Below are 16,710 nucleotides of genomic sequence, written 5' to 3'. Positions count from 1 at the left end.
TTATTTATATAAAGGATAAATGCAAAACCCCACAGACTACATGTTACAAAACCCTAGAAGTAACTAACTACCTACAGATCTAAAAATCAAGAAGTAGAAATGGGTAGAAGAGCAATTTTTCAGCTGATAAGATCACAAGCCACTCGCCATCTTGCTTCCAAGAATCTTCATTCAGGTTCATTTCTGTACACAAAGCCTATTTTGAATACAAATGTGCTTTGTTGTGTTAAAAAGATTGTATTTTTTAATGATTGGTGGCAGAAATGAGTGTAATTCTTAGATGGGTGTGTTGGTTTTCATGATATTTAGGATGAAGTTGTAACTTTCTTGTGTTAGGTTGCATTTTTTGTGGTGATTTTAGATGGGTGGGTTAGTTTTGATGATTTCTTGGTGAATTGACAATTCTTTTTGTGGGTACTTGTTGGGTTTCCAATGGGGAGGCTAGTTGATTATGATGATTTTTAGTGGGTTGATCAAGTATAAATGAAAGTTAATTTGGTGTGTAAGTTGGGTTTTTAGTTGTGATTTTAGCTGGGTGGATTAGTTTTACAGGCTTTATAAAGATATTAGAAGTGATTTATGTATTTGATATTGCTACACCAAGCTATGGTTTATGTGGAATCACATTCACATTCACATTTATTAGATTATCTGTCTGTTGTCTCTTCCTTGCGTCGTGCTTATGGTTTAATCCATGCTTATGCCATGTACTTGAGTCTGTTTACAAATTCTGAGGTTCTTTTCTTCTTATATACTGCTAATAAAAGATTTAACGAGTAGGAACGTTAAGAAATAATTTCAGAGGTTTCTGACCCTGCTAGAACTGAAGATCGTTGACATACTATCTGTGTTTGGTTGGAGGGAACAAATAATTTAAAAATATAGTAAATTGTGCAGTAAAGTTAAGATGGGGAAGGAGGATAAGTGAGAATGAGAAATTGCAAAATTTTCAGAATAAGGTTTCTGAGAGATATGAGTAGGAGGTAAGAACAGGAAATAGTATTAAACTTGCTGGAATTTATTTAAAGTTTAAAATTCTGTGAACAAAATGGAGTAAGGTATGAAATTTTATGAATAAATACCCCTAGAATGATAAAATTTGCATTGCATTCTCAGTCTGTTTATTTCTTCTGAATTTTAATGAAATGGATCCAATGGGAAATGGAAAGTGGATAAGTGTTTCTATGTGGGGTGACCTTTTTGTTTGATTATGATCATAACTAAAGTTCTGGGATTAAAAGAAGGAAACTCTTGGGGTATTAGAGTTGCCTGCTGTAGGTCATATAGGAAAACTCAGACTCATTATTGTACATGAAGTTAGTATAGTTTCAAGGTAGCTGGTCTAAAGTTGGAAACATGGGGAAGAATCAAGCACTTGTTCTTACAATGTCAGAGAACATGACCTTTATGGTCTTTACTTAGCTTGGCTTTTCAACTAGATATGTTGGCCCTTGTGAGATTTTCCTTCTTTTTTTGTTTACTATTATTATTATTTAGAATAGTGAGTATTCTAATTTGCTTTATATATTGTTTAGTGTTATAATATAGTCTTGAAGCATCTTCTTCCTTATCTATTATTCTGTTCAGTGTGCCGCATCACCATCCACATAATCTGCGATGTTTATAGTTTATGAAATCCGTATATCTTATCTATCATAGAAAACAACTATCATAAAGTGAAGGTTCAGATAATGCCCGTCATTGCTAGAAATGAACATTTCTGACATGCTAAGTGAAAGGAGGAGGGGAGGTAAGTTTAATGATATACTAAAATGATGTTCTTCCAATTCTGATTATAGTGGAAGTAGAAGAAAGTTGATAAAAATTGACTTTGCGGGGTTGGGAGGAGGGAGTTGGAGTGATTTTTGGTTATACAAGAAAAGTCGGTCCAATAAATAGTTTATATTCTGGAAATAAGCATTTTGTATATGATTTTTTGTATGGAGGTCAGGCCTTTTTAAATCAAACAATTTTGAACTGCATCTAATATGAATATTATGTCAGCTTTATGTTTTGAATAGTGTATGCAAGATGAAGACACGCATACCGACCTCTTGCCCTTCTGCTCTGCGCCCTCTACCTTATATGCAATTTTTATATAACTCTACATTCTTAAATTTAAGTTAATATATATAACTCTCTGTCAAGAATCTTTTCACATTCCACCCAAAGTGCATGACTGTCTGTATCTTGTGGAAGAAATGAAGTTTAGCTAACATAGAAATTTTGAATTGGATTTCCTGACATGAGAGGACAGATCAAAGTTTCTACTAACCAGTCATAAGTTTAAATTCTCCTGAGTTTGAAGTTTATTTGCTCAATTGTGTATCAATGACGCGGCATAATAAAAACATTAGCATCAGTGAAACCTATATAGACTACGTCACTCGTTGATGATAGTTTCTGTTTCAGGCTTGCATCCTCATAGGGTTGGACCATGTTTGCAGACTAGAGATGCCAACACAAACATCAACTTTGCGAGAACTTTGGCTGCCACACAGAGAAGGTGGGCTTCCCGATCTGCTGCAGAAGAAGATAACAGAATCAGCATAGGGCCTCGTAAAGGAAAAGACATCGAGGAAAATGAAAAAGACAATGCAATTGTTTATTACGGCCCGATCTCTAGTACTATCAAGAAAGTTAAACTTCTTTCTCTTTCCACCTGTTGCCTGTCAGTGTCTTTGGGACCTGTCATAACCTTCATGACATCTCCAGACATGAATGTAATACTGAAGGGTGCGGTGGCATCCTCGGTTATATTCTTAAGTGCTACTACCACAGCTGCACTTCACTGGTTCGTCAGCCCTTACATTCATAAGCTCAAGTGGCAACCTGGTTCAGACACCTTTGATGTGGAAATGCTGTCATGGCTGGCATCACATATTCCAAAAACTATAAAGTTTGCTGACATCAAAGTACCAGAGACAAACAGACCTTATGTGACGTTTAAAGCCAATGGAAACTTTTATTTTGTGGACGCCGAGCACTGTCATAACAAGGCTCTGTTGGCAAGACTGACTCCACAGAAGAGTACACAGGAGTCAGCTTTTAAGAATCTTTAGATTTTAATGACAAGCATAGAAGATGCTTAATGATTGTACACACTTCAAACATTCTGGTGCTTTTGTGAACCTGCTTTCAAACCCTTCTTTTCCGCTTCCTATACATGATAATCTAAATAATACTAGTTGAATATCCCATCTGTTGGGGTTTTTATAATAGTAGCATGATGAATAACTATTTGATTTAAATGTTGGAAGTTTCTTGAAGTTGCAGGAAATTTCTCGTGTTTATTTTTATTGTTGCTTTCAAACTTCTGTTGTTTCTGTTGCTCAGTTTGTTGGATTACAGGACAGCTTGAAAATTTCTGGAGTTTATATATGTGAGCACATTTTTGTTTAACCATTCTTTACCAAGCAAATGAGTATAGCAAATATCCCAGTATCTTGAAATTCTGCAATTCAGCATCACCAATTAGTATATTTTGCCAGCTATGTCTAAGTATAAATTCTAAACAATATAACCTTTTGAATAGACAAAAATACTATGCTAATTTCAGAATCAGCGATATTGTGTCTTGTGACCGGCAAAGATACAGAAGAAGTTCTAGACAAATTGTACACAGAAATTGAAGCTTGTCTTCGAAAACAAAACTGAGAAATAATACTGTAACTGGAGAATGAGATGCGAAACATGAAAACTAAGCAGGCCAGAACAATTATACAAGTAAAATGATCACAAAGAATATGTAAAACATTCAAATTAGGCAGCTTAATGATTATATAGATCCTGTTTAGTCCACAGGGAGAACATCATGAAAAATTGAAAACTAGAAAGGAAACATACTAGTAAAACAAAGCATAATAACCATGCCACCGTCGATCAAGCACCCAGTGCTCAGACCAGGCACCGGTTGACGGAACAACCACTGAACACAGACTTAAGCAAAAACATATAGACAGACATCCTTGACAAGAAACGGCACTGAAAACAGAACTCAGGCCTTTATTATAAATATGGTAACATCCACCCAAGATAGAGGGCGCATCCTGCACGGTTCATTTCTTCTTGGCAGCAGCTTTTGTGATCTTCGCTCCTGTGGGCTCTTTTTTCTCCACACTCTTAATGACTCCAACAGCCACAGTCTGCCTCATATCCCTAACAGCAAACCTACCAAGAGGAGAATACTCAGCAAATGTTTCAACCACCATAGGCTTGGTAGGAATCATCTTAACTATTCCTGCATCACCATTCTTTAGGAACTTGGGTTCCTTCTCAAGCTCCTTACCAGACCGCCTGTCTATCTTGGTCAAAAGTTCAGCAAACTTGACAGCAATGTGGGAAGTGTGACAGTCAAGCACAGGTGCATATCCATTTCCTATCTGCCCTGGGTGGTTCATTATGATGACTTGAGAAGTGAAGTTGGCAGCCTCCTTGGCAGGATCATCTTTAGAGTTTGAGGCGACATAGCCACGCTTGAGGTCCTTAACAGCAACATTCTTCACATTAAACCCAACATTGTCACCAGGAAGAGCCTCTTGGAGAGCCTCGTGGTGCATCTCGACTGACTTGACTTCAGTGGTCAATCCAGAAGGGCCAAAAGTCACAACCATACCAGGCTTGATCACACCAGTTTCAACACGCCCAACAGGCACAGTTCCAATACCTCCAATCTTGTAGACATCCTGAAGTGGGAGACGAAGGGGCTTATCAGAGGGCCTCTTTGGCTCATTGATCTGATCAAGGGCTTCAAGAAGAGTAGGACCCTTGTACCAGTCAAGGTTGGTAGACCTGTCAATCATGTTGTCGCCTTCAAATCCAGAGATAGGAATGAACGCAATCTTATCAGGATTGTACCCCACCTTCTTCAGATAAGATGACACCTCCTTCACAATTTCATCGTACCTAGACTTGGAGTACTTGGGAGTTGTGGCATCCATCTACAAGAAGAGGAAAATCATATATCAAATTTCACTAGACCATATTTTAGTGTGAGCAGCCATCTAAGTAGCCACATTCAAATACCTTGTTGCAGCAGCAAATCATCTGTCTCACACCAAGTGTGAAAGCAAGCAACGCGTGCTCACGAGTCTGTCCATCCTTAGAAATACCCGCTTCAAAACCTCCAGTAGTCGAATCAATGATAAGAACAGCACAATCAGCCTGAGAAGTCCCCGTAATCATATTCTTAATAAAATCCCTGTGTCCAGGGGCATCAATGACAGTGCAATAGTACTTATTAGTCTCAAACTTCCACAGAGCAATATCAATAGTGATACCACGCTCTCTCTCAGCCTTGAGCTTGTCAAGAACCCATGCATACTTAAACGAACGCTTGTTCATCTCAGCAGCTTCTTTCTCAAACCTCTCAATCACACGCTTGTCAATACCGCCAAGCTTGTAGATGAGATGACCAGTAGTAGTCGACTTTCCAGAATCGACATGGCCAATGACCACAATGTTGATGTGAACCTTCTCCTTGCCCATAGTGCTCAGCTGCTAACTTGCTAGAAACTAAGAAAAAGTATGAAACACTCTTAGAGTTGTTTAAATTAGAATGCAGTATGCAAATTATTGAATTGGATATTATAATCATAATTATGTTGTGATCTTTGTAATTCCTTGTCTTCAATATGTAATTATCATGTAATCCCTAACTACAGATCATCTAATTATCACCACAAATAGGAAAACACTCTTGTATATAAAACCAGACTAACGAGTCAAATTCTTTAACATGGTATCAGAGTTCATCCGAATTTCAAATTGATCAATTACATGTGGACACTATAAAAGACTTTCGAGTGAGAGAGTGTCAAAGTTATAATCCCATCTCCAATCAAAAAATTTCATCTCGATATGCAACTAAACAACTATTCTATCAAACCATTGATCTGGGGTCATGAGTTACTCTTGATTTTTACAAATAAACGCATATGTAGCCTAAAATAATTAGTTCAAAATTTAAACTAAAAAACAACAACAAAATTTCTAAATTTCATCAGCCGGGACTAACTAAAACCAAAATCTAAGCTAAAATTTTAAACAATAAAATAGTCTAGCTACTAAAACTAAATGATCAGCCAAAACATATGAAAGCATGAACGAGAGATAAAATATATACTGACCGAAGAGAGGAGCGTCAGGTTGCAAAAAGCCTTATCAAACAGAGTGCTCTGCAAAAGCTAATAAAGACTTAAGGGGTGGCTCTGTTTTTATAGAGGAATAAAAAGCTTAAAAAATGAATGGACAATAATATTCTGGGTGATTGACCTCGTACAGTTCTTGAAGGCCAAGCAAAAAGATCTTGGCACGTTAAGTAGGTTCTAGAATTGTACTACTTGACTTGTATACCAGATTTTTTAGAGTTGGTATTGTATGATTATGAAAATTTTTGGCTGGTTTATTTGCTTTTTACTTGGATATCAAGGCAGAAAGTGCTGAGGAACATCTTAAAATTTGCCTAAAATGGTTATTTGCAGACCAACGAAAGGAATATTTTATCTATTCTAAGAGCTATCTCCAACGGAGATTTCTATAACTGTTAGCTAAAAATGTAAATATAGATGATTATTAAAAATTTGCTCAACCTGTAAGCTTTTTCCTCCAATGTTAGCCAAATGGTTAGCTATATTTTAAAATTCGGTTATTTTGTTATTTTCATATTCTAATAATTATATTTTAAAATAATAATTAATTATTGTGAATAAGTTTCATAAATAACTTTCTTATAAATTCAATTAAATAATTATTTCATATTATTATAATTATTTCTTATTATTATTTCTTATAATTATTGTCTGAATTTAATCAAATCAAGTTTTTATACAAGGATATATGTTATTTTTATTAGTTAAAATAAAATTTCAAGAGCAAGATAATATTTTTGTAAAATCATATGTGACTATATATCCAGCTCATGTGTATATCACATTTTATTTTTATATTTAAATAACATATAAATTATTTTCACATAAAAAAATATATTTTTCATATAACTCAAAACGCTGTAAATTTCACAAACAAAAATGAGAGATTACTTTTAACACAAATATTATATACAAATATTTGTATTTATAAAGTTTTTTTTAATAAATATTAAAATATGTCCTCTTTTATAATTTAATTTAAAATTTACAATATTAATAATTAAATTTAACTTTATTATCATCATAAAGAAATTGGACAAAACTAAATTTAAATTAAATTAAATCTATAATATAAAATTATAATACTAATATATGTAATATAATTATTAAATATAAATGAATGACAAAAGTATAGAAGTAGGGTACATTTTAAAGGAAAATGACGTGGAAATAATATAGATGATGAGTTTTCAATCAACAAATGTAACGTGCGTGTTTTACGTTATCTAAAATTATTGCTAAGAGGTTACTGTGTTGGAGTAGTCTGTTTTGCACCTGTTATGTATATTTTTAAACCCGAACATGACAGCTAGACATTATACCTAACAGATGCATCCCGTTGGAGATGCTCTAAGAGCAACTCCAAGGCATTAGACCTCTTAGGTAAAAGTGTTTATGTGGCACCTACATGGCATCTATGTGGCACATTTTAGACAATAGGTAAAAATTCTACACTCCAACCATGACCCCTTAGCAAAAAAATATAGATAACTAAAATTGGGGTTGCTACATTTGTAAAACATCTAAAGCTATTATGTATAATTTTAGATAATATAATTATACATAATGCCATTGGAGTGAAACTAGAACCTCTTAGCTATAATTTTAGATGATTATTTATATATCATATTATAGCTAACAAATATAAATAAGACCCTTGGAGATGCTCTAACGGGGAAAAAATAAGAAATATGACAAAATTTTGTTATAATCTCAGCCGTTGGATACATCATCCAACTGCCTATAAAATTCTATGTCCAATAACTCCTTACCAGTATATATGTAATACTATTCTTCCAAATTTAGTTTTTGATTTTTTGTAAAGATAATTTGTCATAAATTAATATCTGTTTTTCCCATGATGCACCTCAACAGGGGATGAAGTTGACACACAGAAAAAAAAAAAATTAATCTTTTTCGCTAAATGTCTGCAAGTCCTGTCCATAATATTCACAACAAATTACATTTCAAATAACTAAGGGCGGGCTTATCACCTTGAAGACGTGGCAACTTTCTTTCTAAATTTATCAAAAAGATGCTTCTAACATCACACTAATTTCAATATTTTTATCTAAGTATTCTTATAATAATTTATGAAACTTATTTTAAGAAATTAAGAGTGTATTACTAAATAAATTAAAAATACTTCATATCATAATTATATATTCAAACTCGTTCAATTTTATAATTTAAATAGATATAATGATACAAGTAATATATGAAAATAAAAATCAAGTTATTAATAAACAAATTAAAAACATAAATATCTAGTGTAAATGTGTAACATATAAAGAACACATATATTGATCAAAAAATGAAAAATATATAAAAATATAATCAAGTCAGCCTAGTCAGTTCGAGCTCGAAAAACTCATCTCGAGGTTTAATCGAGTCGAAAATTTTGTTCAAACTCAGAGAGCTTGAGTCGAGCTAAAATACTCATCTCAAATTGCATCCCTCACTGTCCTACTTTCACTAATTCAATAGTGCATAACATCATTCTCTATCAGTAAGACAGTAACATAACAGAAAGACAATAGTGAACCCTACTTGAAATTACCTAGACAATACAGACAATGAGAGCTTCATTTTTGTGGACACTGAACACTGTCATAACAAGGCTCTGTATTCCCAGGAGTTCGCAAGAATTTGTGTCCTCGAGCAGTGGTGCTTTTGTAGAACCACTGAATATCCCAATTTGTCAGGATTTTGTTTATAGGAGCATGAACTATGAGACTTGATTTGCGTTATAGAAACAGAAAATAGCACATGAAACAGACACATTAGAATGGTTCATCACACGAAAGACGTTTCACATTAAAAAGAAGACATTCAGATTTGATCATATGTAGGCATGGCATGCAAAATTCATAAACAACAATACACAGGATGATCGAAAACGATATTGATTATACTACAACATAAAAGCCTTTGACAGGGGACAGTAAATTGCAGAAAATCTTTTGCCAGCTTTCGGACAAACTTCTACAACTATACATACAAAAAATTTAATAGTAAAAGCCACCCTTCGAGTCAAATCAAACTATGATACTCCTTTATGAAATCTGAACTAAAGGCTTCAGAAACACTATCAACCAGACTATAAAAATAAAAATTATAATCGAGAACCGGGATTATGACAAGAAAATTAAACAAGGGCATATAGTTAACACATGCACAGAATATCCAACAGATTTAAAATAACTAAGCAGGCTTGAATAATTCCATAAATCCACTTAAGTCCACAGGCAACATCACGAAATTCAGAAAGAAAACATACTAAAAGACAAAGGATAATGACCACGCCACCGCCGATCAAGTACCCAGTGCTCGGACCAAGTACCAGTTGACGGAACAACCACATGACACAAACCTAAAAAGAAACAGACCGCACGACAAACTAGACAAGTAAAGATACTGAACATAGAAACCAAGCCTTTATTATGGTAACAGCCCCCCAAGATGGAAGGCAGGTCCTGCACGGTTCATTTTTTCTTGGCAGCAGCTTTTGTGATCTTTGCTCCAGTGGGCTCTTTCTTCTCCACATTCTTGATGACTCCCACTGCCACAGTCTGCCTCATGTCCCTAACAGCAAACCTTCCAAGGGGAGGATACTCTGAAAAAGTTTCAACAACCATGGGCTTGGTAGGAACCATCTTAACCATCCCTGCATCACCATTCTTCAAGAACTTGGGCTCCTTCTCAAGCTCCTTACCAGAACGCCTGTCTATCTTGGTCAAAAGTTCAGAAAACTTGACAGCAATGTGGGAAGTGTGACAGTCAAGCACAGGTGCATATCCATTTCCAATCTGCCCAGGATGGTTCATGATGATAACTTGAGAAGTGAAATTGGCAGCCTCCTTGGCAGGATCATCTTTAGAGTTCGAGGCAACATAACCACGTTTGAGATCTTTAACAGAAACATTCTTCACATTGAACCCAACATTGTCACCTGGAAGGGCTTCCTGAAGAGCCTCATGGTGCATCTCAACAGATTTGACTTCAGTAGTCAACCCAGATGGGCCAAAAGTCACAACCATACCAGGCTTGATGGTTCCAGTCTCGACACGTCCAACAGGGACAGTTCCAATGCCTCCAATCTTGTAAACATCCTGAAGCGGAAGACGAAGAGGCTTATCAGAGGGCCTCTTTGGCTCAGTGATCTGATCAAGAGCCTCAAGAAGAGTTGGACCCTTGTACCAGTCAAGGTTGGTAGACCTCTCAATCATATTGTCGCCTTCAAATCCAGAGATGGGGATGAAAGCAATCTTATCAGGATTGTATCCCACCTTCTTCAAGTACGATGACACCTCCTTCACAATTTCTTCAAACCTACCCTTTGAGTACTTGGGAGTCGTAGCATCCATCTACACAAAAACCAAAATCAATACTCTCACTAGTAATTAACAAATTTCAATACAAACAACTTAATTAAAAAAAACTAGCCAGGTATCAGTTACCTTATTGCAACAGCAAATCATCTGCTTCACACCAAGTGTGAAAGCAAGCAACGCATGCTCACGAGTCTGTCCATCCTTAGAAATACCCGCTTCAAAACCCCCAGTAGTCGAATCAATAATAAGAACAGCACAATCAGCCTGAGAAGTCCCCGTAATCATATTCTTAATAAAATCCCTGTGCCCAGGGGCATCAATGACAGTGCAATAGTACTTATTAGTCTCAAACTTCCACAATGCAATATCGATAGTGATACCACGCTCTCTCTCAGCCTTGAGCTTGTCAAGAACCCACGCATACTTAAACGAACGCTTGTTCATCTCAGCAGCCTCTTTCTCGAACCTCTCAATCACACGCTTGTCAATGCCGCCAAGCTTGTAGATCAGATGACCGGTGGTGGTCGATTTTCCGGAATCGACATGGCCAATGACCACAATGTTGATGTGAACCTTCTCCTTTCCCATAGTTATCAGCTGCAACTAACTTCTTCTGTAACAAATTTACAGCATTCCATCAATCCAGAGGAAAATATACTTGCAAAAATAAAATTCAAAATGCACATCTGATACTAATCAATATTGACATAATTGAGTCAAATTCGAACTTCGGAATTCATTAAATCTATACAGTAAAATTACTCACGAGGGAAAAAAAACCGAAAAACAAATCGAAAAACACTATAATCTACAAAACAACTCTACCGAATATAACAAAATCCATATTAAATCTATAAAATAAAATTACTCACGAGGGAAAAAAACCAAAAAATAAATCGAAAAACACTATAATCGACAAAAAAAATTGTACCGAATATAACAAAATCCATACATCATCACGAACAAAAATACACTCACTCGATGCTAACAGAAATGCTTAGTTGTATTCCTAATTAAAAAACTCGACTGCGTGAAAAAATCGGGAGGCTAAAACTCAATAATCTCAGATCGTAAACTAGGCACACCAAAACATCACAGAGTTCAAATTACTGTGTACAAATATGATCCGCATCGATTTACATTTCTGTTTAATTTTTTCAAAAACGGAAACCGAAACAAAGAAAAATAGGCACATCAAAACATCACAGAGCTCAGATGACTGTGTTATATGATCTGCATCGATTTACATTTATCCGTTTAAATTTATCGAAACCGAAACAAAATGATCGTTAAGTATCAGATTAAACATCGACAAATCCATCAAAACTTTTGACAAAATCGCTAAATCACGATATGCACACTCAAATAAACACATCGGTTTATGCATCGAAACTAAATAATCGTACAAATTAAATCAAACAATCGAAACAAATCACCACGATCATACTAATACAACGAGATTAAACAGTAGAAACATATAAGCACATAACTCATAGACAAAAATTCAGATTTAAATACACTCACCGAATTGAGAAATCAAAAACCCTTGATTAAACTAGAGGCTGCGGCGAGTGTACGATAAAATGTTGTGCAGTGGCTCTGTTTATATAGTGAACGAAAGGTCAAATGTGAAATGACGTAAATGACCTGGGTGGTAAATTAATGGACGGGTTTCGCCCCTGGGCAGTGCTTGGAGATCAAGCAAAAGGGCAGGACGTAAGTATAGGCGGTAGTGTGTAGCAGGTTCTAGAGTTTTACTATTGCTGGCCTCTATCTTTTCTTTCTTTTTTTTTTGTTTTTTGCATTATTTACTATTTTCCATGCTAATTTATTAAAGTAAATCGTTTTTTTGGTAATTGAAGAAAATTTTATTTGTTTAAGTTTAATTAATGTTGGTTAAAATTGTTAAACGGCGCAAAATGGCTGTGTGCATTCACGTTTGAAACTCTTGAAATGATTTCGTCTGCATAAATTATAATATACAGGTAGAATAATAGAATTACAGTCATTTTTTCATAAAATATTTATATATATGTAACAAATATTAATTTTGATTTCCTCCCGAAGATATACTGAATTATAAATTAATCAAGTAGTATGTGATGAGCTATTGGTAAGGAATTTATCAATGACACAAATATCTTGGGAGATTCATCAGTTATTAAAAAATATATAAAATAATAATCATCTTCATTACAAGGTTTAGTGGAATCGGAGGAACCGTGAATGCATTGGCAGATAGACGAGAATCAGACATAACAGAGAAAAACATAGCCAACTCTGTACTTTCCGAAACTATTAAATACTCCCTCCGTCCCATTTTAACGGCCTTTTTAGAATTTGGTTGTTGTCCCAAAATAAGTGATTTTTTCTTGTTTTCGTGAACTATTTGGTAGGTGAATTTCAATTCTACCCCTCATTAATGCACCTTATATTTTCTATGCAATACAAATAGTGGTTTAGTTTGACTTTACTAGGGGTAGCTAGGTAAAAGTATTCAAATAAACACCTCCATAAATGTAAAAATTGGTTTGTGTGCATCTCTCTAAAAATGCAGTTAAAATGGGACAGAGGGAGTACTCATTTTAACAAGAAATTCAAGAATCAAGTCCCCATGGTGTCTCATACATTAAATTATGAAACATAAGGAGCCTTGAGAATTGAGATATACTCCCTCTGTTTTTTTTTATATTTTTTATATGACGTTTTGACTTTTGACACACACTTTTAAGTGCTTTGACCGGGTAGTTAAAAATATTATTTTTTAAATTTTCTTTTTTTGAATAACAATATATAATCAAAATTTTTATTCAAAAAAAAAAATTCAAAAAATAATATTTTTAACTACCCGGTCAAAGCACTTCAAAGTGTGTGCCAAAAGTCAAAGCGTCATATAAAAAAACAGAGGGAGCACTTGTATAAATTTTTGAAGCAGTCACGCTTCATATAAACCTGTTTAACTTAAAAATCACTTGCCATAAATAAAGTTCTCTGAATTGAGACCACTGTTAAAACAAGAATTTAGTCTTTAATACATAAACTCAAATATAGAGGAAGAACAACAAAAGTAGAGGGCTGGTCTGCCATCGCCTGTCAAGCACCCAATTCTGACACCAGGTGCCCAACAGAACAAAACGAATCCGAACAAAAACTCCACTCAAAATTAAAAGTGCAAGAGAGCAGTAACAAACCCACCCTGCACTAACAAAACAACGGTAACCTCCAACTGACCCAGTTCATTTCTTCTTGATGGCAGCTTTGGTGACCTTGGCTCCGGTAGGATCCTTCTTCTCCACACTCTTGATGACTCCAACAGCAACAGTCTGCCTCATGTCACGCACAGCAAATCTACCAAGAGGAGGGTAAGACATAAAGGTCTCAACCACCATAGGCTTGGTTGGAATCATCTTAACGAACCCAGCATCTCCGTTCTTCAAAAACTTAGGCTCCTTCTCGAGCTCCTTACCAGAACGACGATCAATCTTGGTTTGGATTTCAGCAAACTTGACAGCAATGTGGCAAGTGTGACAATCAAGCACTGGAGCATATCCGTTTCCAATCTGACCAGGGTGGTTCATGATGATAACTTGGGCAGTGAAGTTAGCAGCTTCCTTGGCGGGATCATCCTTGGAGTTGGAGGCAACATAACCACGCTTGAGATCCTTTACAGCAACATTCTTAACATTGAATCCGACATTGTCACCGGGAAGAGCCTCTTGGAGAGCCTCGTGGTGCATCTCAACAGACTTAACTTCAGTGGTCAATCCAGAAGGACCAAAAGTCACAACCATACCAGGCTTGATCACACCAGTTTCAACACGTCCCACAGGCACAGTTCCAATACCACCAATCTTGTAAACATCCTGAAGGGGTAGACGAAGAGGCTTGTCTGAGGGTCTCTTTGGCTCAGAGATCTGGTCAAGGGCCTCAAGTAGAGTAGGTCCCTTGTACCAATCAAGGTTGGTAGACCTATCAATCATGTTGTCACCTTCAAATCCAGAGATAGGAATGAATGCAATTTTGTCAGGGTTGTACCCAACTTTCTTCAAATATGAAGACACTTCCTTCACAATTTCTTCAAACCTCGACTTGGAGTACTTGGGGGTTGTAGCATCCATCTATATCACACAGAAAAACACCAAACTATTATTTTGATGCATAAGATGAAACACTAGTTATAAGTTCTGAAGCAGCAGTGTGTTTAAGAATTTTTCACATAGTTGTAAAGGATAAGCATATATCAGGTAAACAAAAGAACAATAACCAGCACTCAAAAATTTAAGTATTTACCTTGTTGCAACAACAGATCATCTGCTTGACACCAAGTGTAAATGCAAGCAACGCGTGCTCACGGGTTTGCCCATCCTTGGAAATACCAGCTTCAAAACCTCCAGTGGTGGAGTCAATGATAAGGACGGCACAATCAGCCTGAGAAGTTCCAGTAATCATGTTCTTGATGAAATCACGATGTCCTGGAGCATCAATGACTGTGCAGTAGTACTTGGTGGTCTCAAACTTCCAGAGAGCAATATCAATGGTGATACCACGTTCACGCTCTGCCTTGAGCTTGTCAAGCACCCATGCGTACTTGAATGAACGTTTGTTCATCTCAGCAGCCTCCTTCTCGAATCTTTCAATCACACGCTTGTCAATACCACCAAGCTTGTAGATAAGATGACCAGTGGTGGTCGACTTTCCGGAGTCCACATGGCCAATGACCACAATGCTGATATGAATCTTTTCCTTACCCATATTGATTAGCTATATGCTACATAGCAAAAAATGATCAAAGTTAGTTGCAATTTCATAACAATTTCAAGTAATTAGTAATGTAATAAAAACATAAACATATCCTGCACAGACGGATTGAAATAGAATTTTGTAACAAAATTTCTGTTTACAAGAAATATAAATCAAAATTTCCAAGTGTGGAATCCAAAACAATCACAAGTACTATGGTCTGCTCAACACGTTACAATATAGCATTAATCTGCAAGACAGAGTACTTGAGAATAGCTAGAATTAAATAAATCTACATGGTTGCCTGGAGTTGAACATAACAATACTTCAAACAGCTTATAACAAGTTTAGCATTGCAGAGAAAAAAACATAACCAATTAAAGCTTATTTCAAAAGACAATTATATATGAACATAGATCTTTCACAGAATTAAGGTGTACATGTTCCAATAGAGCTACAGACTACCAAACCTGTCATGGTAATAAAAGTCAAATCTAAAAAACATTAATTTTTCTTTAAATTTAAAAAAGGTAAATTCAATCGATACGATTATGCACAAAAATAGACATCGCAAGGTGTCTAATATTTTCACAAACAGAACTTAAAATAGCAAACAATAACCAAATTCAGCTAATCACCAGAAATCAGTGAGTTCACTTTCTATTTTATTGCATAAAACAATTAACAGAACACCTGACCAAGATCTCTACATAGTAACATCAACTAACTCAGATCTAAAACATAAACCAGACATACCCCAAACACAAATAACTAACTCAAAAGTCAAGACCAAAACATCTTCAGCAACTAAAATTCACCGGACAACATGTATAACTAAGCTCAATCTAGTAATCTAGTAATCTAGCAAGGATCTTAACTACAAAGTTGAAACAAATCGAAGACAGATCCAAATCAACAATCTGAAACATACTAAACAACAGCTTACAACATAGCATGCAAGTAATCAACTAGACACACATGAATAAACAGATGTTAAGACAAAAAGACATGGATAATAGAAACAGATGCAGAGGAGTACGAGAAAGGAGGAGAGTTCTTACAAGAGAAGCGGCTAGTGTAAGAGAGAGAGAGGTAGGGTTTTGAGGACAATGTGTTTGTATTTATAAACGATTTCTCAAACCCTAGGTTTGGACACACTACTTTACGTAAATGGCCTTGCATTATATTTCCTTTTTTAAGTGTTTGTTGAGTAGGCTTGCCACTTTTATTTTTGTGCTTTGTGTGGGCGGCAAGTCGGCTAGCTGAAAAAGATAAATGTTTGTTTTGGTTATGGGAGGGTGTTAGGGTTTGGGGGAGATTGGGCTTTGTGAAAGTGGTGACCCGGCCCACTTGCATGGTTCTGGTTGGCTTGGAGGAATTCAGTTAGGCCTGATTCCTGTTGGGATATAATGAGACATGCAAGTACATGACTTCTGGAGACTCGACTGAAATTAGAAAGAAACTGAGGATGCTCGGATGTCCTTTTT

General features: G+C 35.7%; 4 protein-coding genes across 5 annotated transcripts; 1 reads left to right on the top strand and 3 right to left on the bottom strand.

Moving 5' to 3' along the window:
- Positions 1-16: 16 nt before the first annotated feature.
- On the top strand, positions 17-3,251 carry LOC108216186 (uncharacterized). The gene is made up of 2 exons (XM_017388878.2): positions 17-175; positions 2,413-3,251. Exons 1-2 carry the CDS (start codon positions 100-102, stop codon positions 3,060-3,062), a joined length of 726 nt encoding a protein of 241 aa, XP_017244367.1. The 5' UTR covers positions 17-99; the 3' UTR covers positions 3,063-3,251.
- A 481-nt stretch (positions 3,252-3,732) lies between these two features.
- Positions 3,733-6,311, bottom strand: LOC108218590 (elongation factor 1-alpha). The gene is made up of 3 exons (XM_017391592.2): positions 6,129-6,311; positions 5,026-5,514; positions 3,733-4,940 (listed from the first exon to the last, which is right to left on the bottom strand). The coding sequence occupies exons 2-3, from the start codon at positions 5,485-5,487 to the stop codon at positions 4,059-4,061; spliced, it is 1,344 nt and encodes a 447-aa protein (XP_017247081.1). The 5' UTR covers positions 5,488-5,514; positions 6,129-6,311; the 3' UTR covers positions 3,733-4,058.
- A 3,032-nt stretch (positions 6,312-9,343) lies between these two features.
- Positions 9,344-12,175, bottom strand: LOC108218591 (elongation factor 1-alpha). Of its 2 annotated transcripts, none has more exons than XM_017391593.2 (3): positions 12,008-12,175; positions 10,610-11,096; positions 9,344-10,516 (listed from the first exon to the last, which is right to left on the bottom strand). In XM_017391593.2, exons 2-3 carry the CDS (start codon positions 11,069-11,071, stop codon positions 9,635-9,637), a joined length of 1,344 nt encoding a protein of 447 aa, XP_017247082.1. In that variant the 5' UTR covers positions 11,072-11,096; positions 12,008-12,175; the 3' UTR covers positions 9,344-9,634. The 2 variants fall into 2 exon arrangements, with proteins under 2 accessions (XP_017247082.1, XP_017247083.1); XM_017391594.2 differs by having other exon boundaries at positions 10,610-11,093; positions 12,008-12,122.
- Positions 12,176-13,438: 1,263 nt separating this feature from the next.
- Positions 13,439-16,474, bottom strand: LOC108218754 (elongation factor 1-alpha). Its single transcript, XM_017391845.2, has 3 exons — positions 16,285-16,474; positions 14,774-15,251; positions 13,439-14,601 (listed from the first exon to the last, which is right to left on the bottom strand). Exons 2-3 carry the CDS (start codon positions 15,233-15,235, stop codon positions 13,720-13,722), a joined length of 1,344 nt encoding a protein of 447 aa, XP_017247334.1. The 5' UTR covers positions 15,236-15,251; positions 16,285-16,474; the 3' UTR covers positions 13,439-13,719.
- Between the last annotated feature and the right edge of the window lie 236 nt (positions 16,475-16,710).

This window comes from Daucus carota, chromosome 4 (assembly GCF_001625215.2).
Source record: "Daucus carota subsp. sativus chromosome 4, DH1 v3.0, whole genome shotgun sequence".
Taxonomy (NCBI): domain Eukaryota; kingdom Viridiplantae; phylum Streptophyta; class Magnoliopsida; order Apiales; family Apiaceae; genus Daucus; species Daucus carota.
Note: the sequence above shows the minus strand (reverse complement) of the source record. Positions and strands in the feature narration are given on the sequence as shown.

What these genes read in the sequence shown, in the direction of transcription:
- LOC108218591 (XM_017391593.2), bottom strand. Translation starts at nt 11,071, where the DNA reads ATGGGAAAGGAGAAGGTTCACATCAACATTGTGGTCATTGGCCATGTC. An exon ending in TGATTTGCTGTTGCAATAAG is followed by an intron (nt 10,517 to 10,609) that starts GTAACTGATACC and finishes GTTTTTGTGTAG; the next exon opens with ATGGATGCTACGACTCCCAA.
- LOC108218590 (XM_017391592.2), bottom strand. Translation starts at nt 5,487, where the DNA reads ATGGGCAAGGAGAAGGTTCACATCAACATTGTGGTCATTGGCCATGTC. An exon ending in TGATTTGCTGCTGCAACAAG is followed by an intron (nt 4,941 to 5,025) that starts GTATTTGAATGT and finishes CTCTTCTTGTAG; the next exon opens with ATGGATGCCACAACTCCCAA.
- LOC108218754 (XM_017391845.2), bottom strand. Translation starts at nt 15,235, where the DNA reads ATGGGTAAGGAAAAGATTCATATCAGCATTGTGGTCATTGGCCATGTG. An exon ending in TGATCTGTTGTTGCAACAAG is followed by an intron (nt 14,602 to 14,773) that starts GTAAATACTTAA and finishes TGTGTGATATAG; the next exon opens with ATGGATGCTACAACCCCCAA.
- LOC108216186 (XM_017388878.2), top strand. Translation starts at nt 100, where the DNA reads ATGGGTAGAAGAGCAATTTTTCAGCTGATAAGATCACAAGCCACTCGC. An exon ending in TTCCAAGAATCTTCATTCAG is followed by an intron (nt 176 to 2,412) that starts GTTCATTTCTGT and finishes TTTCTGTTTCAG; the next exon opens with GCTTGCATCCTCATAGGGTT.